This window comes from Paralichthys olivaceus, chromosome 22 (assembly GCF_024713975.1).
Source record: "Paralichthys olivaceus isolate ysfri-2021 chromosome 22, ASM2471397v2, whole genome shotgun sequence".
In the NCBI taxonomy this organism is placed as follows: Eukaryota; Metazoa; Chordata; class Actinopteri; order Pleuronectiformes; family Paralichthyidae; genus Paralichthys; species Paralichthys olivaceus.
The window spans coordinates 15,193,867-15,217,712 of NC_091114.1; the positions used below are offsets into that span (position 1 = coordinate 15,193,867).

The 23,846-nt window shown below is 46.0% G+C and overlaps 2 protein-coding genes and 1 long non-coding RNA gene across 5 annotated transcripts in view; 1 reads left to right on the forward strand and 2 right to left on the reverse strand.

The window, feature by feature from the left end:
- Positions 1-8,646, reverse strand: part of col4a6 (collagen, type IV, alpha 6) — an 82,227-nt gene extending 73,581 nt beyond the window's left edge. For all 3 annotated transcript variants that reach the window (XM_069518197.1, XM_069518198.1, XM_069518196.1), the window contains exons 1-3: positions 8,508-8,646; positions 8,198-8,321; positions 7,932-7,977 (exon numbers count right to left, since the gene is read on the reverse strand). In XM_069518197.1, coding sequence (XP_069374298.1) covers positions 7,932-7,977; positions 8,198-8,208 — 57 coding nt within the window. In that variant the 5' untranslated portion in view covers positions 8,209-8,321; positions 8,508-8,646. The remainder of the gene's footprint in view (positions 1-7,931; positions 7,978-8,197; positions 8,322-8,507) is intronic.
- Positions 8,647-10,819: 2,173 nt separating this feature from the next.
- The window catches only part of col4a5 (collagen, type IV, alpha 5 (Alport syndrome)), a 32,339-nt gene continuing 19,312 nt past the window's right edge, over positions 10,820-23,846 (forward strand). Inside the window, exon 1 of the mRNA XM_069518639.1 lies at positions 10,820-11,151. Coding sequence (XP_069374740.1) covers positions 11,059-11,151 — 93 coding nt within the window. The 5' untranslated portion in view covers positions 10,820-11,058. The remainder of the gene's footprint in view (positions 11,152-23,846) is intronic.
- Positions 19,016-23,842, reverse strand: LOC138406421 (uncharacterized). The gene is made up of 2 exons (XR_011239887.1): positions 19,736-23,842; positions 19,016-19,553 (listed from the first exon to the last, which is right to left on the reverse strand). It is a non-coding gene; the product is annotated as an uncharacterized lncRNA (long non-coding RNA).

The window sequence follows — 23,846 nt, forward strand, 5'->3', positions numbered from 1 at the left end:
ACAGTTTTGGGGCTGAATCATATTCATCAACACCTCACACCTTCAAAACGTACAGGAAGTTAGTTTCATTTTCCCACATCCACATTTGGTGATTTGTTTTTATTTAATATTATTAATAGAATAAAGTGCTCCTTTACTGTTTTGGGCTAAATAAACTTTTCTTGTGGGCTGTTAACGACACAGCTCAACTAATAATAGCATTCTTCTTTGGAGATGACGAGACAAACTCTAGAACTGTTGTCGGCGTCAATGGTTGGCAAAACTTTTGTTTATAGAAATACCTCATATCTGTGGTTATCATGACTGTTAGTATAACAGCATGAGAACACTGCGCTGGGACTTCAAACTGTTATGAGCAAGAACAAAACATTGTTGATTTCGCTGATTTTCAAGGCCGCGATTTTATTTTATTTATTTTTATTATTATTCCTTCGTGAGCAACAGAGATTTTATCAGACGCCTCAAAGTTCTACTTTACTGAATGGCTTTTTAAGGCTCTGTTCATTTCACTGAGAGCAAAGAAAGACAGAGAACACTTCAGTGTCTCTGTGGGACAAAAGCCTGGTTTTACCACCTCTGCATGAACAGGGCTGAAGTTAGCGCCGCCACGCTAAAGGTAAAGTTAAACAGGATATTAGGAAGTTGTTTTGGTTTAGCTGCCGGCTGTCACAAAGTGGGCAAATACATCTGCACCTTCGTATTTTCTACCCACAACAATGACATTAATGTGGAGTCAGGTTTGTAATTAACGTCTTCATTAGAGAACATTAACGGTAATTTGAAAGCCAGTCAGTCACATAAACACACCTTGTCCCCACAGGGGCGGTGGATCAGACCACCAGCACCACCGTGAGCTGACAGACAAAAGGAGATGTGTTCCCCCTGCACAGGCATGCATGTGATAATTGCAGTGAAGAGGGAGAAATGTTTGACTTAAAGGCCTGATGTTGTTGTCTAATGCCAAAGTAATGATGTTGCAGGGGGAAAAGCGGAGCATCAAAGCAAAAGCAGGAATTGAACCTGTCAGTCTTCCCGACTTCAAAACAAAAGTCCTCAGGAGGAGTTGTGTTGCCATGGTTTTTAAAAACTGACGCCTGATACACAAGGTTCACGTGGAAGACGGTGATTAAACCGGGATCACGGATGTTGATCAACCAATCAACAAACAGTCGATTAAACAGATTAGTCTGCTGGAACTAAATCAATTAAAAAACTGTGACATCATCTTTTTCGCAATTTTCTGCAACTATCAATTAAATAGATTTACGACTAGTAAATTGCATGTCCAAAATAAATACTTGTGTTGTATTTTTAGTTTGTCGATGAGTGAATAAAGCTCCTGAGGTAAATACCGGTCTCTTTATCTCTCTGTGGAATCTACATTTTTAATCTTAATCTTAATTTATCCAATGTTGAAATGAAAACATTGCAGCTTTAACTCGCCCCATTCATCCAGATGGAACAGAGACACGAGGGACATTGAAGCGTTGCACGAAAGGTAAAGAAAGGAGCAACGAGTGGGGAAGTCTGAACGGGACAAAATACACAAGAGGAAGAAAGAAAGGGAAGAATGAGAGAGAGAGACGGAGGAGAAAACCCAACAGATGAGGAGAAGTAGATTGGAGGTCTAATCCCTCTGAAGTGCAAACAGCCCTGAGGGGAGCGATGGCATTAAGAGGAAGGGACCGGGCACGTCCAACAAGCTACGACAGAACTCCCACCGAGCACCCAGCCAAACACTGCTCCACCTCAGCTCCTCTCTGACAAACACCACCCTACCCCCCCACACCCTCCAGGGCCTGCAGAAAGATAGAACCCCCCACCTCCCCTCCCCTCCCCTCCCGTCCCTCGTCTCCTTTCTGCTTCCTCCTGCTCCCTCTAAATCTTCTGCGTTTTCGCTCGTCCTCCTTTCACCAGAGGCAAAGGAGCAAAAGACAAAAAGTGCGACGGACAAATCTGGAGAGCGGGACGATTGGAATGCGAAGCCATCGCCGCGGTCACGAGCCCCCCCCCCCCCCCCCCCCCCCCCCCCGCTGCCTTTGTGCTGGGTCGACCCGCTGACCTCTGAAGTTCACCGCGACCAATCGGGGGACAAACTGACAGCGTGTGCTTCGTCAGAAAGAGAAAGCGGGGGTCCGATATGTGACGGCGACTGAGCCAAGGCTCGGCCGATGGGAGGAGACGGGTGCGGTGACATGTGGTGAAAGTGCTTTCAGCTCCCCTTGTCCTGTTCTTCCACGTGCTGCCACAACGTTTACATCAAGACCCGACTGATGTTGGTGACGGTGCTCGGCAAGAACACGGGAATCTCAGGAAACAAGTGAAACACACGAGGAACAGCAGATGACAAATCAATCAAAAGAGATCATTTCAATCAGTCTTATTGATTTTTCCAGGCTGCTGCACGTCTACCACGATAAGACGCTTCTCACCGAAGCACTTCAGCGATGGCCGTGAAGCTGACAAGGAAGACAGTGATGCAGCAACTTGTCGAGGGTCTGTCAGCGGTTACGCTAACGCACGTCACTCACTCTGTTGTTTTTGGACGTTTCAGATATGTACTAATCAAACTTTAGCTTTGCAAAGATTGCGTAACATTCCTAACAGACAGGAGTGCACGGTTTAGGAGAAAGCTCACCGGTGCTGGCGTAACATCCTCAGAAAACAGAGGGGGCGACATTTAGAATTCACCCGACAAGGAAGAATGTTTGTCACAGAAGTAAAAACATTTATATGTGAACCTCATCCAACATCAACAGTGCTTTAAGAATTTCAATCACCAAATGAGGTGATGGTCTCACCCCTCTACGTGTGTTTGTCTGTGATCAAGATTACGCAGAAAGTACGGGGACAGTTTTCACGATATTTGATAGCCGGATGTGGAAAGAGTGAACGAAGGACCCATTAGATTTCTGTGCAACAGGATTGATATTCATGAGCGTCTTTATAAAGCAACTCAACATTCTCCGGGTCCAACTTCTCAAATGTTGTCCAGGCGTCACTTTGGACATTTTTCACTTTTTTCTGAAAGCTTTTAAATGAAGCAACTGATCGAGGTCTTTCAGAAAAAAAAAATCAATCGTGACGAGAATCAATAGTTCCAGCTCTAATATAATAACAACAGGTCGCTGAAGCCGTTTAAACCTCCCTGTGGCAGGTTCAGGTCTTCCAGCTGTGTGTGAAATGCAAAATGCAATCTCACTTCTGCATAACTCCCCCATGCCTGTCTTCAGATTAGCTCTCTCTGTGTGCGCCGCTGTGGCAATAAATAGGCCTAAAGCCAGTGCGCCCTCCTGAAGCAGCTTGACGAGGGGTATTTCCCCAAGAGGAAAACCAAGCTGAAGTTTAATCTTTCATCCCACCTGCGCTGTGCTGCTCACACACACACACACACACACACACACACACAAACATGGAGGCATTCGCTTTTTATGGGAGAGGGGAAACATGCGAGCGCCACACAGGTAGCGGAGCTGTGGGCGTGGGAGAGGAGCAGCGGGGGCTTTTCAGCGGCGTGTTAAACATGCGATGTTTGGTTTATAGGTTTCCTAATGCACTTCCTGACAAAGTGTTTTAGCCTCCGAGGACACTACAGAGGGAGGAGCTGGAGGGGGAGGGGAAAATGATACAGGTTTATTCAAACTTCCAAGAAAATGAGAAGCGAGAGATAAAGACGCACGACCTGGAACTTTCGAGTCCGACCCAGACCGATGTCCCGGTCACATAACACTCTTCTCTCTCCTTCAGGATTCACGCTTCTTTTATCCGTCGCACTTCAAAACAACGTCAGAACTTTTCCATGAACGTGACTAATCTCATCCTGACCCAGATCAACGCTGCTCCTTCTCGATTTCAGCCTCAAAAGCCTCTGGGGGAACGAACCCTAAACCACAGCTCAGTCCGCCGCCACCTCTAAAAACATCCGGGAACACACTGAGATTCAACACCCATGAAATATTTTTATTCTTTACCCGACGGAGAAGTCATAAATCCTGTTTAATGACGTTTGACAGGTTCCTCTGCTCTGCAATCATGTGGTCAATCTTTGTTTTCACTTGTTTTTCTCTCACACAGTAAAAACAATGAACAACCTTTAATCCTGATTTGAGTGATATAATCTATAGAAAATGGAAATGTCAGCACAATCTTCTGTTTGCATCATTTAAAACTGAAATACTGAAAACCGCAAAGTTTATTTCAAACTAAGACGTTAGAAGCTATTGACTGCAGCGTGCATATATTGCTTTTATTCATAGGAAACAAGCGTTAGTCTTATTAACATTATGTTTTTGCCTTTGACTGTAGGTTTTACAACCTTCAGGCGTAAATAAACATTTCTATGAGGTTTGACTTCTTTCATCCCTGAAGGCACATTTTAATGAAATCTCTCATCTGCAAAGGCAAAGTATGCATGTGTGGAATCTGCATCAGCATCGTGTAACAACCGCCAGTTGCTTTGAAAATAGAAAAAGAGTTTTTGAAATAAAAGTGATAAAGTAAAAATCAATCTCACTTTCCGGCAGAATCAGTGAATGTTCTTATTTTTGTTTGAAACGATAAATCGATCAAAGTTCGGCTCCTTCGCCGTCTCTAAAGTGAAAATGTTCGATCTTTGCAAAGACAGAACTGGAGAGAGAGACACCATCAGGGTGGAAGAGGTTGTGGAGACCCCCGCTCACAAATCAACACCATAAATCAGCCTGTAATGAATGAGCTCACTTGTGGAAGCAGCGGGGGCAAAAAGTGATAGGAAAGAGGGGAAGCAGCGGGTAACAGTGCAGCCACAAATCAAATCAAGCCCCGATCAGTCGCCCCACTTAGTGTTTCTGGAATGTTTCAGACTATAGCACCTGCAGGGAACGAGAGACAGCCTAACAAGTCCTGCCAAGCTCGGCAGGAATTCAGCAGAGGGAGGGAGGGGTGGGGAGAGGAGGAAGAGGAGAGGAGAGGAGGAAGAGGAGAAGAAGACATTTGCGACTTCACTACACTTGATGCTCATTTATCAAAAAGTTCAAAAGATGTTCCAACTTTGACGCATGTTAGACGTGTGAAATACTTCAAATGGCACCAATTTAACTTCCTACAGGGCAAACGCAGTACACGTGCTCTGGATCGGAGTTTGGGTCCAGGGTCACGATGATGGTTTAAGTAATAAATTGCATTTGTAATGAATTTGTTTCAATGAACAACACAGGTTTTGCCCAAATCCAGAAAATTAGGACTGAACGATAAATTGATGGATGAGTTGAGGAGCTCAATATGTGACTTCATGTTGGAAATGAAACCTCCAAGAATATTAGTTTAAATCAGTTGTATAAAACAGATTGGAAACGAGAAAAGGGAATCTAAAAAAACTAAAAGAGCACAGCACTTCAAGAATCTTATCTTAAAGATTATCTTCCAAAACTTCCAACATATCTGAGTTCAACCTGCTCTTCCTCTGACAGCCCTCATGTGTCACGGTGGGCACCAAACAAACGTGTTGCATTCCAGCTACATCATAACAAATGTAAAGAGTCTGCGACATGGATGGAGGATTTTCCCAGCTGCCCCGGTTGTACAGAATCATTTTGACTCCCTCGCCTCCTCCCTCCTCCCCTCTCTCCTCACCATTCCTCCTCACCTGTGTGCGATGTTTCCCCTGAGCCAACAGCTGAGTCAGCCGAGGAGAAGCTCCACCGAAACATTATTCTCAACTCCGCTAAGGCTAAAAATACAAGGAACAGAGTTGTGATTGAATATAGTTGGAGAGTCGTTCATGAGTTTTAAATCCTTTTTGGAATACAGAAGGTAATTCATGACAAAAAACATCTTAGTCTCTATTTTATTTATAGAGATAATTAAAGGATAGAGGTCTGTGACATTAGAAATGTGCAGTCAGTATGAAAGTATCTAAGAATCACATTTTAATCAAACATCATCTTACGCTTGTTGCATGCTACAGTTTTCCCTGCAGGAGATAAAGTGAAGTACAGCCGAGACGTTCCCTCTGTCGTCAGTCACACGCAAAGTCAACGAGCTTCACGATCCGTTTGATGTGAAAACACACAACCGACTCCACCGACTCCACCAGGCCGCACCGCTGCCACGCCACAATCCAAGACACGGTTACCAAGGTGACAACAACCCAGACCACCCAATGAACCCGTCTGTCACTCACACGAATATCTATCCGCTCAGCCACCCGGTCACCCACACACACACACCCACACCCACACAACAACAACAGGGAGGTGGAAGTGGGTGGAGGAGTCAATTCAGAGTCAATGCAGCTCCGTCAGCTGAGTCCTGTTGAGAGGCAGGAAGCTGACGGAGCTGCAACTTCGCTTTCATGCTCCCCGTCACTCAGCTGCTCGAGCAAGACATCGACACCGACACCAGTGGCGTTAACGGTTCAATTCCCTCCGGGTTCCCTGTCCGAGCCAACATTTTTAACCTCGTGCACCTAATACCCTGCAGAACAAGAAAGAGGCCATGTCGCCCTCCGCCCATCAACCTGAATGACCCCACCCAACACTGCCCCTGCCTCTCCTCATTCTAATTCAGGACGGCTGTAGCGCTGAACTGACCCTTCTGCTCCCAGTTTAACTTGACCCTTGTCTTCACAGATGGTCAGTTTGTGTCTCAGTTCTCATGTCACCTCCCTGCGCTCGTCTTCTCTCCAGGGTTACAGTGCTCTGCATGTTACTCATGCTCCTCTAGATCTGCAGGGTTTCCTTTCAGGTTTTCAACGGCTGACCCCCGAAAGTCCAGAGACTCGCTCAGGACCGCGAATGTCCCTGGAGGTGGGTGAAGAATGCAAGGGTTAAAATCATTAACACGAGTCCATCCACCCGCAAACCTCCGTACAAACCGGTCACTATGTCCAAGTCAAATCCAGAGCGGTTAACATACGACCCATACCCGACCCGTTACCTGTGATTCAACACACGTGCTACAGACACAGACGCCCGCGTTGACTTAATTTTGACCCATTCTCGTACCTGTTGATTTGTATAAATATAGTTTTGTCACAATTTTATTCGAAATGTGCATTTTCACAGTGTACATAATCTTCCATCCGCCTTCATTACTAGAACTAAAGACCTATTTGTTTTCAGCTTTGCGACCAAATGATCCAGTGATTCCTGAAGCTAAAAACTGAAAGCACTCTAAAAACTACCACACACCTTCAAATACACTGAAGAGAATAAATGAAAATATGGGTTAAAGGAGAAGAATCTGTAACTTCCACCAGAGGGAATGCATACCTACTTATATGGGCGTGTCTTGTTGCTGCAATAATCTCTTTATCCTACATATTCATGAGCTGGGCGGGGTTTGAATATTAAATGTGAGCAAGCGCGCCAGTCAAACGTGAACTGCTTTTTTTTCACTCCCTCGGGCCACATTTAAATACAGAGCCAGGAGCCGCAGCTTCAAACAGAAAACCATGCACATGGTTTGGAGAAGAAATGATGCAAAATGAAATGAAACGTGCAGGTGGAGAGAAAAAACTCATTTAAAGTTTTGTAAAAGTGACACAAAAAAAAAAAAAAGTTTGAGAGCCGCTGAGGCCACAATGTGACGCATGAAAAACTGCTGCAGTAAACCTGCTCCAGGATGTGACATTACACACAAACACAACACTTTGTCATCTGCGCAACAAGAAGCTGCTGCTCTTTTCATTTATACTTTTTTATCCAGCTGCGTAATTTCTCCACAAAATCAGCTGCTGATTCACACGAGGCGTTTACGCACAGCAGGATATTCATGGAACACAAAAAAAACCCCGCATGTTCTCCAGCAAATACTCGGTCCCAGTGCAACACACACACACTAAAAAAAAAACCCCACACGTTTGATCGCCTGCACTTTGCATCCTGTGTGTAAGTAAAGTGGAGAGGCCACTTCAGCTGAAGGACAGTAATAGTAAACAAACGTGGACTTACCCCGTGCGCAGATCTCACAGCCAAGGCGACCGCGACCACACAGATCCTGCAAACAGGAAGCAAACAGTCGGGTAAGTTGCGGGTTGCCTCGGTGCTGCTCCGCCAGGTAAAGTGCACCGGGAGCCGGGGTGAGTGTGCAGCCTGCAGCCGAGCGCAGAGCTGCGGCTGCGCCCCCCACCTCCTCCTCCTCACTGCAAGCACTGAAAACCGACCTGGATGAAATTTAGTTTTTTAAAAAGAGGTGGGAATAAAAAAAAAATGCTTACAGGAATTTCATTTTTTAAAACGACCGGCAGAGAGGGAGCCACAGGTTCGATTCTCGTCCCCCCTTGTCTTCACCAGCAAGCCTCTTCAAACGCGCTCATCGACGGCTTCCAAACCCGCCGTCATCTGCCCGGAGACACACACACACACAGAGAAACACAGAGATAAAGTAGTCCCCTCTCACACACACACACACTCCCCCCTCCACACACACACACACACACACTCCTCTGACTGTTCGAACACACTCAGCACCGACGGCCCGCGTCTCTCCGGGATTTCTGTCTTAATATCGGAGCTTATCCAACTCACCAAAGTCGCAGCGGTGAAGTCGCTGCTGCGCTCTCGGGGCTGTTGCGCTTCAACTCAGCAGCGCAGCTCAGCCGAGGGAGAGGAGGGGCCAACACATGTCATTCATGCCTCTGCACCTTCGGCTGCAGCAGGAGTTTGAGTTCCACGACACAGTGTGCGCACAGAGCTGAGGCCGTGCGCGCCGCTCGGTCCTGCTCGGGAGAACCGGCAGTCCAGAAAGTCTCCGAACAAAAGTTTCAGTCCATCTTAAAGTTCAGAAAAACATGAATCCATGTGTGTTTGTGTCATTTCTTTTGATTAAAACCTCTGAGAAGTGAGTTTGTCGTATTTTCTCATGTGTGACGTGAACACAGCATCCATTTAATAAATGTAAAACTATACAAATATATAAAAACTGTGTGATGCTCATGAAGGACCTCACGTTACACCTGTTTCATTTGAGCTGAATAAAAAGTTTGTGTCTGATCTCTAACATGGTGAAGAACCACTTTTTCTTTTGGCTCATTTTGCTTTTTTAACGATTTCCCCAAACTCCATGTTGTTTCTCGGATAAAGAAAACTTTCTCCTTGTTTCCCAGGATGCAACATATTATATTTTCTATCTTCACTGCAACAATCTTCAACTTTCCCATAACTCTGTTCCAGATTCCAACCTTACACTCACAGTCTTCGTCTCAAAACTTTCTCCAAACTACGCAACAGAGACATGAGGTTGAATTTCTGATCACGTTGTCAACTTACAAACGTTATAAAACTATAAACACTGTCGTCTTCTATCAACATGACATCAAACATGAATAAAGTTGAAAACTTGTTTCCACTGTGTCGGGACTTTACGTTTATCTCCTGATACGATATTATCACAATACGTGCTGCTGATCCGATATGTATCACGATTTTACAAGTAAAGGAACTCAATATTAAGATTTGTTGTGTGTTTTTGTTTGCTTCTTTAACACTAGGCCACAGTAAAGAGGTGAATCGTGTATTTAAATCCGTCAGTCTTATTTTTACGTGTTCCTGCTCATCATGCTAGTGTCATAAATAACACAGGATCTTAATCCACACTTTAGCGTATCATCGGGCGGTCTGCGCTATAATCGACTTTCTGGCGTTTGCTTTGTTTTTCTTGAAACGTTTTGACGTAAGACGTAAAGTAACACAGTGTTACGTAGCCTACACACTGCGCCCTCTGCTGGATCAAAGCGGTATCACCTTTTCCATCTTGTTTACGCAAAGAGAAGCAAATGCAACAACTTTATTTGAATATATCGATACAGCAGGAAAAAAAATCATTAAGAACTTTAGTGAATCTTTTTTTCCCCCGACCTCGAACAGCTACTGACATTATCACAACCAGCTTTTTTAGTTAGAATACAGTTTCATTTAATTGTTTGACCATCAACTTATTTAAGTATATATAAGTTTTATGTCAATGTCAAACTTCAGCATCCAAGAAGAAACCAACACCAGAGAAACTATAGGTGCAAAAAACCATCTCCAACAAATAACTGAGCTGAGAGCAAGAGTGGAAATGATCCATAATCATTAACTCTACGAGGACGTCATCTAAAAATGTAACTATCACCCAACTTCATTCACTTTAATGGAGATTAAACATTTGATCGTCTGCAGGTGAAGTGTCAGTAGTTTCATGTTCTGAGGATCTGAACTTTCTCCTGACTTCATATCAGCAGCACTTCTCCTCTTCTCTCTTCTCCACTTGCTTCAAATCCACGTTATTTACAATGCTCCAGTGAAAAGATACTGAGAGGATGATGTTCCTGATTTATTTTCAAAGAAACAAAACCAATTCCAGTCTTTTCCATTCTGCCAGTAGCTTCTTTCTGACAGGAGTCAAAGTGAGTATTTAACCTTTAATAATCTGGCAGGAATGCAAACGTGTCCGGGCGTATAGAAAATGTCAAATAAAGGTTTAATGCCAAACCTTTGTGTGTGCGTGTGTGTTTGAATGTGTGTGTGTGTGTGTGTTTAGCCTCGGGCGTTGGGTAGGATTGGATAGACACGCAGGGAGAAGGCCATATCCATCCGCACCTTGCGAGGTCCTAACATCATTCAGTTGGAGAAGAGTTTTAAACTTTGGATGAATAATTACGCACAGGACTAGAATGGAGCATGTTGGTCATCTGCGTTCGACACACTCACATCTCCGCGCGTAAATCCTCCCGTAGCTTTTATTTTCTGGACCAATTGTGCGTCGCGGTGTATGTGCAGGAGGAGGAGGAGGAGGAGGTGTGGGGGCTCAGATATCAGTGCGCCCTGGAAGTAGATCCGGCTGGGCAGGTTTGCAAGTCGAGAAAAAGTTAGAGAGAGGGACAGCAGAGGCGCACGGTGCCAGAGCCAGGACCAGAAGCCTTCTGCAGGCGCAACCAGCAGCAGTCAGCCCGCCGAGGACAAGTGCTTTTCCCACTATTTATCTTCCACTCAGAGCCAGTGTGCAGGGGGGGGAGCAGGGCTATGACACGCGACTAGAGAAGCGCACAGTCAGTGAGTGTTAGCGCAGGCGGACCCTTGTTTTATTCCCAGCAAGATGAAGACAGACGCGAAGAGCCTGCGCCAGCTCGCCGCGCCGCTGCTCTTCTTCCTCGCCCTGTGCGTCGCGGTGCAGCGATCCGACTCCGCGGTAAGTGCGCTTCCTTTCCTGCGAGTGTACGTGAATGTGTTTGTACAGGTTTGATTCCCACCGAACAGCTCCGCGACTCCCCCCCCGCACGGCGGAGCAGGCAACCTGCCGCTCTCCCACCAGCCGGCGCCGGGACTCGACCCGGCGCAACCACAGTTTATAAATAGAGGAGCAGCTTTAAAACCAGCGCGTATCCTTCTCCTCTCAGAATAATGATAATAATAATGTCACTGCGGGTTCCGCTGCGTTGCACTGGTAATAATAACCATGTAATTAGCCCAATTACACACGTTGTTCTGAGCTTTGATGGCACTTTTTTTTAACGACGGGGACCCACGAGCACCTTCTGCTCTGTACTTTCTGTCCATGCACGTTTCTTTATCTCCTTCTTCTCCTGCAATCACAGTCTGCATCTGTCTTTTTTGAAACCTTTATCCACTTCTCATGCAGTGATTCTCAAACACAGAGTCTGTGCCCTGCAGCGCGCCAGCTACCGGTCTTACAACACACGCTGCTGCTGCTGCTGGTTTAGTTCATAAAAGGCCTTTTCCTCCACGTTTGCTCCGGTGCAGGTGTGTGGTTTCTTTCACAGCAGCTGCTTAGTGACATGCATGTTACTCTATGTGCGTAAAATCCATCTTTATTGGTTGAATCTGCTCCCAGCACCATGCAGGCTTGGACTCTGTGCAGCCAGAGACGCAGAGATGTGACTAGAGATGTGCTCTAGTATGTTGTTAATATAAACAAGGTGGATTTCCCTTTGCACCCTTTGCAGGAGGTGTGTGTGTGTGTGTGTGTGTGTGTGTTTGCACATACTTTCCCCCTCTTCACTCCTCATCCCAGCTGCAGCTCTCATAACCGTACATCTCTGACCTCCCTGTATGACGCAGCTGTATCATCAAACTGTGTGTGTGTCATTCTGCCTCCTCATGTAATATTCCAACAGGCTCCACATGCTGAATATTCACCACTCATTAATAATGCATGAGCACTTCACAGGAACACGCCCACACGCAGGGGCAGGTCCACACAGCAGCTCTGAGAGGCGTGAACCCGGAGTGTTTTAATGTTTAAGCTGAGGCAGGATCCTCGTGAGTCCATCTGGCCGAGGTGCAGTTCAGCGTCAGAGAGGAAAGAGACACTTCGTAGTTTGTTTACAGAGAGATAAACATCGAGGAAGAGTCCAGGTGCAGCCTCTTCTTAGTTTATGCATCTTGTCTGGAAAATATACAGCGTGACCTCTGAGACCTTTACGCCGCTGCAGCACGAGATACACTTTATCTTCACTTTCCCAAATATGAAATAATCCGAAAAACAGATATGAGACGTCTTATTTGTTTGTGCTTGTGTTTTCTTCTTATATATAATTATTAAAGTTTATGGTTAAACCGTGAAACATCCAACCTTTTTTATCGGGTCCATGCAGCGCACGACGGAGTATTACTAAAGTCGTAATTGGGAAGAAAGTCAAAATATTGTTAGAATAATAAACGCGACACATAAAATTCAGCCTAAATATCAGACGTTTCCCTCGAAGTGGCCCTGATGCATTCTGGCCCCTTCAAGATCCACACTGGTCGACCTCCGATAATCAGATAGACGGAAAGATGTGTTTGCAAAGGTGTGTCCCGGGCCGAACGCGTTTCACTTCTCTATCAGTTCGAGGGCATCTCTGGGAGGTTTCGTGGCTTTTGTGGTTTCACTGGCTGTTATTGTTGCCATGGAGATGTAAAGCTATAACGGCGGGTTGGGGGGGGGGGGGGGGCATTTTGACCCAGGAATGTAGCCGGCCCCACCCACTCAGAGAGGATGAAGAGGAGGAGAAGTTAAACGAAGGAGAGAGGGCGAAAGAAAAAGGGGAAAAGTCCATTTTTGACCCTGTGAGAACAGGTTCAGTCCGTGTCGGAGGTTTCACGGTCTTCATCAGTCTGAGAGGAAGAGGAGGAGGGTGGACGATGGGTAGAGATACACACACACACACACACACACACACACAAACATACCTTTACATACCAAGTCATGTCTCATCTGTCCTAGTGGTCTACCTGGGGCCCCCTAGTGGAAGCAGTGTGCATGACCCAAACCTTAGAAATCCAACCTGTTCCTCTTCCACGTAAATTTGACCTCAACCTTTAGCGCGCAATGCTCCTTTAAAGCCATTCAACTACAAACCACCTTTAAAATCCCAGATGTGCAGCATCACAAAGTTTGAGGGTCAGAACAGAAGTTTTTTTTTTAAACTTTTAACTTAGTTCTTATAAAGTTTGGGAGAGACGTGGTTTTCACACTCGCTGGAAAAGTGAGAACAAAGAAAACAGGACTGCAGAATATCAGGATAAACACAGAGAGGCCTCTCATTGTGTGTGTGTGTGTGTGTGTGTGTGTGTGTGTGTGTGTGTGTGTGTGTGTGTGTGTGTGTGTGTGTGTGTGTGTGTGTGTAGTATTAATTCTTGCCCAGATCTGAATCTCTGTTCAGCCAGGTGAGGGGGTTCAGCAGGTAATGTATACCTGGAGCTTTTCCTTTGAAGCCGTGACGCTGCACCACCACAAACACACACTTAATTTGATGCGTGCTTTCCTAGGCACACACACGCACACACACACACACACACACACACACAGACACACACACACACACACACACACACACACACAGCAGACAGATTTCCCACCACAAACTCCACCTGGGATGTGGGTCATGTGAAAGGTCAGGGAACCCCTGAACCCATATGGGTGTTTGTGCAATCATGTGTGTGTCTATGTCTGTGTGTGTGTGTGTGAGGGGGGGGGGGGGGGGGGGGGGGGGGGGGGGGGTAGCGAGCCATAACATCCTGCGATTGCTGACATAAATCTGTGATGTTTGTAAACGTTTCATTCCTGCATCCTCCTGAGAAAGAGTGAAAGGTTGTTTTGTCTTTCGCCGTTTTCTCACGTCTTTATCTGTTGTTTTCTTTTCAAGGATTTCAACTTTCATTTGTTTTCAACTCTTCTATTCTTTTCTCCTCCGTCCACTCACTGTTTGACGAGCACTCTTTTTATTTTCCTGTGTGCACAAACGAATAATAGTTAGTTTCCCTGAAAAATCTAAATTTCTTTTGCTCATGCGAAACGTTGAACTGATTCCCAGATATCTTTTTCTCTTTTCCATTTATAAAAAGTTTTCTACCACAAAATTTCAAGCTTGGAAAATAAACAGTTTTTACTCTAGATGTTGCAAAACCAATTTTCAAATTCGAGCACTGATTTTATACCTGAGCAATAAAAAAAAGTATTTCAGCGGCCGTATGCTACAGAGAACAGATCGCATGAATATATCATATTAATTACATCATATATTTCCGATGCTGGTGTCGGTATTTTAGTTTTTACCGCTTTCCACAGTCTTTTTCGTGTCATTGAATATTCTGAATGTTGTCTATGATGTAAACTTGATTTCAGAGTTTATCTCGTTTCTCATATTCTCCTGTGCTCTGTGTGTGTGTGTGTGTGTGTGTGTGTGTGTGAGTTTCCTGACGCTGCCGTGTCATTGAGCTGAAGATGCCTTCAGGATTAACAGGTGGACTAAAGTCTACACCAAAATGTTTAGAGAGCTAATTACTGCGATGGAGCGCACACACTCCTCCTCCTCCTCCTCGTTTACCTTCTCACTCGCTCTCTCAGTTCACAGATGCAGACGTTAAAGCGTCGCTAGTAAAAGGTTTGTGGTCTATACTGCAGCCAGCCACCAGGGGGTGAATGAGACACTTGGGCTTCACGTTTAGGAAGCTTTCATGTCGTCCATCTTTATTTAACCATCTTTTCTATCCGCTGCAAACGACGTAAGCTTCACTTCCGACGCGCTCTCTACGTTTGCATGGTTGTTAAGCAGTGCAGCCACTAGAGGGCGGCGAGTCGAGCGCTTCTTACAGCAACACACACGGCGACTGGAGGAAATTTTAGTTGTGGTTTAAATCGTTAAACATTCGTAGAAGCTGCGATTAAAGACAGTTTTATTTGATTTAATCATTATTAAAAACATTTATTCACCACACGTATTTATACCTCCTCTAAACTTCCCCCTGACGTCTCACTTGTCTCCACCTCCTTCTCTTCTTCTCTTTGCACTAGATCCCTCTCTTTCTTCCTCCTCCATTCATCGTTAACAGGAGGGTAAACACGCCGTGTTTATTAGAGACTTCTTTATTTACTCCATCCCTCGCTGTTTGCTCCGAGGCTTTAAAGGTCAACCACCCCCCCACCTCCCCCACCCCACCTCTCCTCCGCTTTATCTCTCTTTCTTATTACATTTTCTGCCTTTTCGCCCCTCATCACCAAATACCGGACCACCAATGCAGGTCCAGGCTTATTTTCTTTTTTCACTTTGTTACGACCCCCAAGAAGAGGCTCAAGGTCGTGTTATTCACGGCTCCCGGCACGACGGCAGCAGTGAGCGTTAAACCAGCGGGAGATTTAAAGATTTTCAATCTCCTCATGGTGATAAAAGTCAGAAATCCCCAGTGTGGGGGGGGGGGGGGGGTTAAAGTGCAGCCACTTAAAGGTTAGAGGAGCCGTGCTTTGAAGACCAGCGAGACAATCGAGATGAAAGCTGAGCTCTTTGTGGATCTGGGCTGAAGTTAGTCCGACCTGGTTGGAGTCAGAGTCGTCCGACTGATGTGGAGTTTTGGACAGATGCAGATATTAGGGACTGAAGAGACACAGTTAAACTACAGGCAGTGAAAATGTCCAAACTGTGTGTGTGTGTGTGTGTGGCAGCAGTCCAGTGGGCTACCTGACAGGTCCACCTACACACACACACACACAGTCACAACACAACTCTCTTCCCTCTGTTTCCCTGACCTCCTTTCCTCAGAGAACATTGTGCTTCATTATATTTTTTTTTTTCTTCATTATACATCCCCCAAAAGGAAAAACAGAGGAGAGCTGCTGAGGGTCAAAGCGAAATGAGCTGGTTTTGAAATCTGTGGAAGAAAAAGACAAATCAATATCGTAGCTTCAAGTGGAAAGAGGTAAAAAAAACAAAAAAACAATAAAGCTCGACTGAAGAAGAAGTTATTGAAAAACAAGAAATGAAAATACAGAGCAGGAGGAATATAAGACGGACATTTCCCCTCTAAGCTGGAACATTTATTGTTTTGCATTCTTTCTTTCCTTCTCTCTCTCTTTCTGAGGAAAGGGAGGGAGAGTTCTTTTAATCTGTCTGAGATCAGTGAACGACCGTGATCGTCAGATGTCTGAAAACACGCTGAGAACAGTTTTGTGTTTTACAGCTTCTCTCGCGTCGGATTCAAGTACTGACGAATGTTAGTGAATACCGCCGGACCCGAGCTGACCCGTCACTCAGCATCCGTCGTGCATCCTCCCTCTCCTCTGTTACACCGTCTTGTCGTCTTGTCGTCTTTCCCTCTGCGTCCCCTCCCCCCTTCTTCAAAAACTGGCAGCTGAACGGAAAAAAAAAAAAGCACAAATTGATTTTTCAAATTTCCTGGACGTCACGTTGATTGTTTTTCCAACCGGGGGACACAAAGAGCACAACACCACAAACTGTCCGACTCGGAGAACAGGTTCACGACGCCAGGAGCGTTCTCTTTAAAGAGTTTGACTTATCTACGTGAATAATTTGAATCGGACACAGTACGTAAACAGATGGAGACAGAGATCCGGTGATGGTCGTGTTGTGGAGCCGCCGTGTCGAGGCTCAACCAATCACGAGTCAGTCTCAGCTGTCAATCACGACATATTAGACAGCATCTAATAAGTGATTAAAAATAGGCTGGATGTATGACCCATACTGCAGCCAACCACCAGGGGGCAGAAGAGATCTTTTGGCTTCACTTTCGGGGGAGCCGTCATGTCGTCCATCTTTGTTTACAGTCAAGTTCTGATGGATTAACGCATCATAATGAGATCTGTAGAACCTGTAGACTGTAGAACACCTGTAATGACATAACGTTGTTCTTCCCACTTCTCCTCCGCTCCAACTTATCTTCTCATCTCCCATCAGCCACCACAGCCTTGTGTTTGAGAGAGAGAGAGAGAGAGAGAGAGATGGCGGGGAGCGATAACACACACACACACACACACACACACACACATTTAGACAAAACCACGGCTGCAGAAGAAGCTAAACGAGCCTTGCTGTGGCTGAGTCGACCCGAGATAGTGTGGGAGGGCGTCTGCTTCTCTCTTCTTCTCTTCCCCTACTTGTTCTCTCTCTCTCTCTCTCTCTCTCTCTCTCTTTCCCCCACTCCCTGCAAAGCTCTCTCGTCCATCCCGGGCACCTGTTTCTGTCATCACACCACCGAGGAGGAAGCAGGGCTTCCCCAACGACCACATGGGAAAAAGTGGTATGTGAGTGTGTGAAGCTACTGTTGCTTCACGTATTTCAGAATATAGAGTTACCGCATCGCCTTTAATAGACTTGTCCGGACGCAGTTAAAGTCGTTTCACAGTAAAGGACAGAAAATATTTGATCCTCTCCCTCGTTGCTCGGCGAGAATACAACCGGGGTGTGTTTACTTTTTTCCTGGCAGGACGTCTTGTGGCCGTGAGAATTATTACTCTTCACTCTCTGGAGCAAAGTTAAAAGTACCAGGATGTTGTTGTAGCGCTGGGGTGGGGGGGTGGATGGATGGATGGATTGTATTGACTATAAATCAAGAGGTTTTACACAGTTTTCGTCACATAGCTAATGAAAACCATTCGTACTTTTGTTTTTCCTTTCACTTTCTCGTTTGTTTGCAAAATTCATTTTCTTTCTCTTTCTCTCTCTCTTTCCTCTTTCCTCTGTCTCCATCTCTTTTTCTCATTGTCTCTCTTTCCTCCTTCTCTCTCTCCCCCACATCAGATCACAATCCTGACAACCTGTGCTGTTGGTACAGCAGCCACAAATACTGTCTGTGCTTTACTATAAGCTGTGCACTGCTGTGTTTTAGTGTGTGTGTGTGTGTGTGTGTGTGTGTGTGTGTCTCTCAGGTGGAGCCTGGTTGTAGTTAATCCCAGGTCAATGTGCCAGTTGGTATGCAGCTAAGCCTTTAGTATGCAGTCGGAGGATAATGTTCAGCAGCACTGTGCAAGGTGTGTGTGTGTGTGTGTTAGTGTGTGTGTGTGTGTGTGTGTGTGTGTGTGTTAGATTCAAGTCCCTGTCGGAGAATTGTTCACATTGCTGAGTGACACATTGAGAGCCAGCTTGTTTGAATGTATGCATTTATTCAGTAAGTTGTTTTTATTTCTATCATCACGTTGTGTCCGATAGTGGACGCGTGTCTTCAGGTGCGTTCTGTTCTTTCATTACTCAGGTGTGTGTGTGTTTTATTTTTTTAAGCTGCTTTCACACATGCCCTGACCTCCAGACATTTTCTGGAACTGTTCCTGCAGCCCCCTGGTAAAATGTCCGAGTGAGTCCATGAGAGACGTGTTGACGTGAAACTGGAAGAACACAGATATCTCAGGATGAAGAAGAGGAGCGGTACAGGTAGAAGACGAAGAGGAGCTTTTTGGTGATAAAGCCCGAAGCCGGTGTTCATTTTACACAGTTCATGTCTGAAAGAGTCAGTTTTCTTTTTTCTGCAAAAACTATTAAGCAGATTTCCACAAAACTCGTCAATCTTTGCCTGCAGTTGTTTGTTCCTGTCTTTCCCTCTTTCTATCTCTGAAGGATGAGGATGCTGTGTGTGTGTGTGTGTGTGTGTGTGTGTGTGTGTGTGTGTGTGTGTGTGTGTGTGTGTGTGTGTGTGTGTGTGCATAAGAGCCCAGATAGAAGATAACTTGTCTTTTCTTGTCTGTTTGGTTTATTTCCTTTTTGTCAGGACGGAGCAATTCAGATTGATATTTGAAGTATGAGGCTCGTGTGTTTGATTGTATTTAAGTGTGTGTGTGTGTGTGTCTGTGTGTGTGTGTGTGTGTGTGTGTGTGTGTGTGTGTGTGTGTGTGTGTGTGTGTCAACACTGAATGCATTGCATTCCTCATCTCCTCTGGACAAACAGTCCCCCACTGGTCAGAACAACGGGAAATATCAGACATCTGTCACAGAGAGAAGAGGAGGAGGAGGAGGAGGAGGAGGAGGAGGAGAGGGTCGGAGTGATGGAGAGGTGGGGGGTGGGAAAAGAGAAAGGAAAGGGAAGAAGAGAGATTATGAGACAAAAAGACAAATGTACTTAAGGACAGGAGACATGGAATAGTTGCAAAACCACAAAAAAAAAAATCCACCCGACCACCACTCGCCGTTTCAGCCGCGGCTCTCGCATCGTCTCCGCTCATTGGACGGTTTGTGTTGGTGAGGACATGGAGGAGAAATGCAGGAGCCTGCTGTGACCTGCCTCCCTCACAAGATCAGATCAGACACCGAGGGGCTGGAAAAGCATGAGGGAGCACGTTCGGTGGCGAGGATCCGAATCAAGCTGCAGCTGGAATCAATCAAAAAAAAAAAAAAAAAACCTGACACAATCAACATGAACTGAAAATGTAACTGAAACAAACTGAAGCTGCAGAATGTGAAAGACGTCGATGACGGATAATGTGAGGAAACAAACTTTACTGGTGGAAACAGTTTTTAAGCTTTAAGGTCAATCTGAGCCCAACACTTTACCTCCTCGTTAACGCCCCCGTGTGGTGAAGACGTGGAACTGGGCAGGTACAAAGCATGGGCTGTGCACTGTGGCCAAAAGTATGTGGACAGGCCTGCTGCCACTTCTTGGTTCTGTTGATCAGAGTTTTTAATTATGATTTTAGACAACAGACAGATATTAAAGCAGATCAGTGTACAGTGATTCTAATTTTAATTTAATTTAACAATAATATTGATGCTAAAATGTTTTATCCTCTCGTGAAGATCTTTTTTATGCCATACAAATAAAGATGAATACTTTTTAACGATATTATTATGCAAAAGATATCGACCCAGTCTTCTGTATCTACCCACTGTATCTGTCTGTCCATCATATCAGATAGATCACATCGTACCAGTGACAGTATCTAATATCTATCGACGAGAAAGTTCCAGATTTAAACTCCAGAAAAAAGTCTTGATTTCTTTGAGCTCAGGTGGATTCGTTCCACTTCAGCTCCACAGATTCACGTCGGCATGATAAAAACATTAAAGGAGGTGAACCCCCTGTGTTTCATGCACTTACAGTTTCTCACTTTGTAGTTTTAATCTTTCTCTGTGAATCTAATCACATCCCGCAATCCTCAAACCCTGCAGACCTGATGAACTTTCCCTCCCTCTCCCTTTCTTTGTCACCTCCTTAAGTTTTTTTCACTGCCCCCCCTCTCCTCCCTGCGTCTCCTCAGTCTGTCTCCCCAGGCTACATATATCCAGGTATTCAGCCGGCCTGCTGCCGCTCCCCTCTCTAATTTCTCGTTGCCTGTAGCCACGCGGCTCAGTGCCAGGCGGTGATGTACCGTGTGTTACTGCAGAGAGAGAAAGAGCAGCAGGACGTGTCTGAACCTGCGCGAGGCCGGGCCGGGCCGGGCGGGGCCAGGTTGGGCTAAAGGGTGGGGTAGGAATTCAACTCCACCCCCTCCTGCTCACAAGACCCACATCTGGTGGAACAGTGCTGATCTTTAATGTGTGAGCAGTTTTCTATAAGTTTTCTATAAACAAGTGTTTGCCGCTGCCTCTCGTGTAGATGAAGTCCGACCTGGATCACCAAGCTTGTGGCGCCGGTGCCTCAAAATCCTGAACTGCTCCCCCTGCTGGTATCTCTCAGTGGGAGGTCACAGAGGTCAACGTCCATCAGACTGAAAGAAACAGAACAAGAGAGAGAAGAGAAGATTACGTTGTGGCACCATCACGCCAAGTGTGTGTGTGTGTGTGTGTGTGTGTGTGTTGGGGTTCACCAGTCAGGCTGGGTTGGGGGGGGGGGTCTTCCTCTTCCAAAGAGCCAGTGAGTAAAAACACACATTGTCGGAGTGAAAATATTTGGTTTGCTCGAGGCTCCCGGGGCGTCAGCGCCTTGAAGTAGCCAAAGTCCAGCAGCGATGAAAGGGATCAGCAGTGTGAGGCAGCGGCTCGGAGCCTGGAGCGCCACTCTCCCCAAGAGGATAAACACACACACACACACACACACACAATGAATATAACACAAACAACTTTATGTTCACTCTACGTGGTTAAACATGTGTGTGTGTGTGTGTGTGTGTGTGTTGACTCTAGCTTCAGTTTGCGGTCACCGACTGCTGAGCTGCGATCAGTGTTGGAAAACAGAAGTTATTAGTTGCGGTGCTGTGGTCAAATCGGCGGTGTGTGTGTGTGTGTGTTTGTGTGTGTGTGTTTGTGTGTGTGTGTGTGTGTGTGTGTATTAAGTGATGTTTAAATGAGGGCAGTACAGTGTGTTAGTTTGTGTAGCTGGCTATAAGAGCCTTTGTGTAAATAATGTATACATGTGTGTTTCCATGATGCTTGCATGCATCTGTGTGTGTGTGTGTGTGAGTGTGTGTGTGTGGGCAGGGCAGTGTGTGTAGGTGTCTAATCATCAGTCTGTGATGAGCAGGGGAATTCCAGTCTCGCCAGTCTAATCCCCGGGTGCATGCCTTCCGCTCGCTCCCCCTCCTCACCCCTTCTCACCTGGGCTCCCCCCCCCCCCCACCCCCTGTCCCTCCGTGCTGTACGACTCTCATCATTGTCGTAAAAACTTTTTTCTGGGGCCTTGCGGTTTACGCCTCTTGCCAGAAGGGAACGCTGCAGCCGCCTTTCGGCACCACGACAGAGTCCAGGTATCAGACCCAGCGTGAGGAAGGGAACACGACACCTCCACCTCGGGGCCTGATCGCTCTGGGTGACGGCAAAAAGAAAGTGGGGCGTTGCGGAGGAGAGAGAGAGAGAGAGAGAGTGAGAAATGATAGAGGGAGTTGAAAGAGGGCCGTACAGACACACGGAGCAAATATCTGCAGCTCACTGACCTTCCTAAGTGGATTACATGCCCCGTCAGTGCTGCGGGGGTAAGGAGAGGGTTGAGGCAGAGCGAGATGAATCTAACGCTGTAGATTTTTTTAAAACGCACTCCAACAGGTTTGCGGTTAAATCAAAATCCCTCAGTGCACCTCCTCCTCCTCCTGCAGCTACAACCAGAGACGAGCTCCTCTCACGTGTTTCATAGCGTCGAGATTAATTCAAACCAACAGTGAGTTTAACCACCGCGACGCTTCTACATGCAAAGTGTATAAAAATCATTTATGATCAGGAATGACGTCATCATGACGTCACATCATGACGTCATTTAGCGCAGTGATGCATTTAGTGTTGCAACCATGGAGATTAGAGACACAGTCCGACTCTGTGAAGGTTTTGGAGCCTTTCAGGTGCGAACGAGCTCCGTCGCGTTTCTCTGGATGAATGTTGGTTTGTGAGGAAAACAGATGGATGAAGAGTTAAGTGACGGAGAGAAAGATGGAGGAGGAGAAAAAAAGAGTGTGAGCTGCAGGCCTGGGCGTGGGAGAGCAGACGGCATTGTGCTGAACCAGACCAGAGACTAATCTGGAGATCCAGGGCTTGTAAAAACACCTCCAGAAACACACACACACACACACACACCCTTGTATTCAGGCATGTGTGTGTTTTTATTGTGTGTGTGTGGATAACCCCCTCTCCCCTCTGGTCCAGTTGACGTTGGCGTGTTTTGTGTTTTGCTCAGAACGAGACGTTCCGTGCATCTTTGAATCCAAAACTCCTCCTGATGTAATTTTCTGACGCTGGAATCAAACTCGCAACCCCCGCTGCGACTAGCACCTGGCTTCAGCCTCCGTTATGACTTGATGTTGCTTTCGTGCTTTAGGTTTGGTTTGGTTTTTTTTCCCTAATATGAAATTAGTTATGAGAAAAGATCTTTCTGAGGGAGAGTGACGGAGAAACAACCCTCGGAAACATGGTTTTTAACTTAAAGAGAGTTCAACGTCACACTGTGGCAGCAGTGTATCCCATAATGACCCGTAAAGTCCCTCACACATCTACACTGCGTGGAGACGAAGCTCTGAGAAGATCGATGTGGATGTTTGACAGTTTTCAGCTTTGAGAACGTGAGAATCTGCTGCTTTTCGTAAAAAAACGAACGTGTCGACAAAACAACTGTAACAGCGATAATCAAAACCACAGACACAGAAAAATGCTGACTGTCCTGCCCGTCTGTCCTCTCTCTCTCTCTCTCTCTCTCTCTCTCTCTCTCTCTCTCTCTCTCTGTGTATTTCTCACTACCCGGCTGCCTGGCATGCGTGCAATCGATGCCCGTCTGGCATTTACTGTGTCAACAGGCATGGGAAAACTTAATCAACGGCTCGGCACTCCTACTCCCTCCGTCCCTCCGTCCCTCCTCGCTCGTCTTCCCATCGACCAGCTCCTCCATGTTTCCTCCCCAGCAGCGTTTCCACTGGTTCAACTGTTTATCTCGACTGAGAGAAAGTGAAGCATTGTTGGAGATAAAGTGCGTTTGTTTGCGGTTAGCTCTTGTCCTTGCACCTGTCTTTTCATCATCAAACAAACTTTCTGGGAATCCACAGACGTCAGATTTACTGTGGGAAGAAACCACGTCTGTCGCACGCAGCGGTGCACGTTGTTATCCGGGAGCACCCCCTAGTGGTGCGAGCTGTGGCTGCACACAAGCATCCAAACAGCTCTGGTGTCTCTTTCATGGTTTGTTTTGAAGTTGAGGTTCTTCTCGTAAATCTGAAGAAAGTTGAATAAAAATATTTGCCTTGTTTCTCCG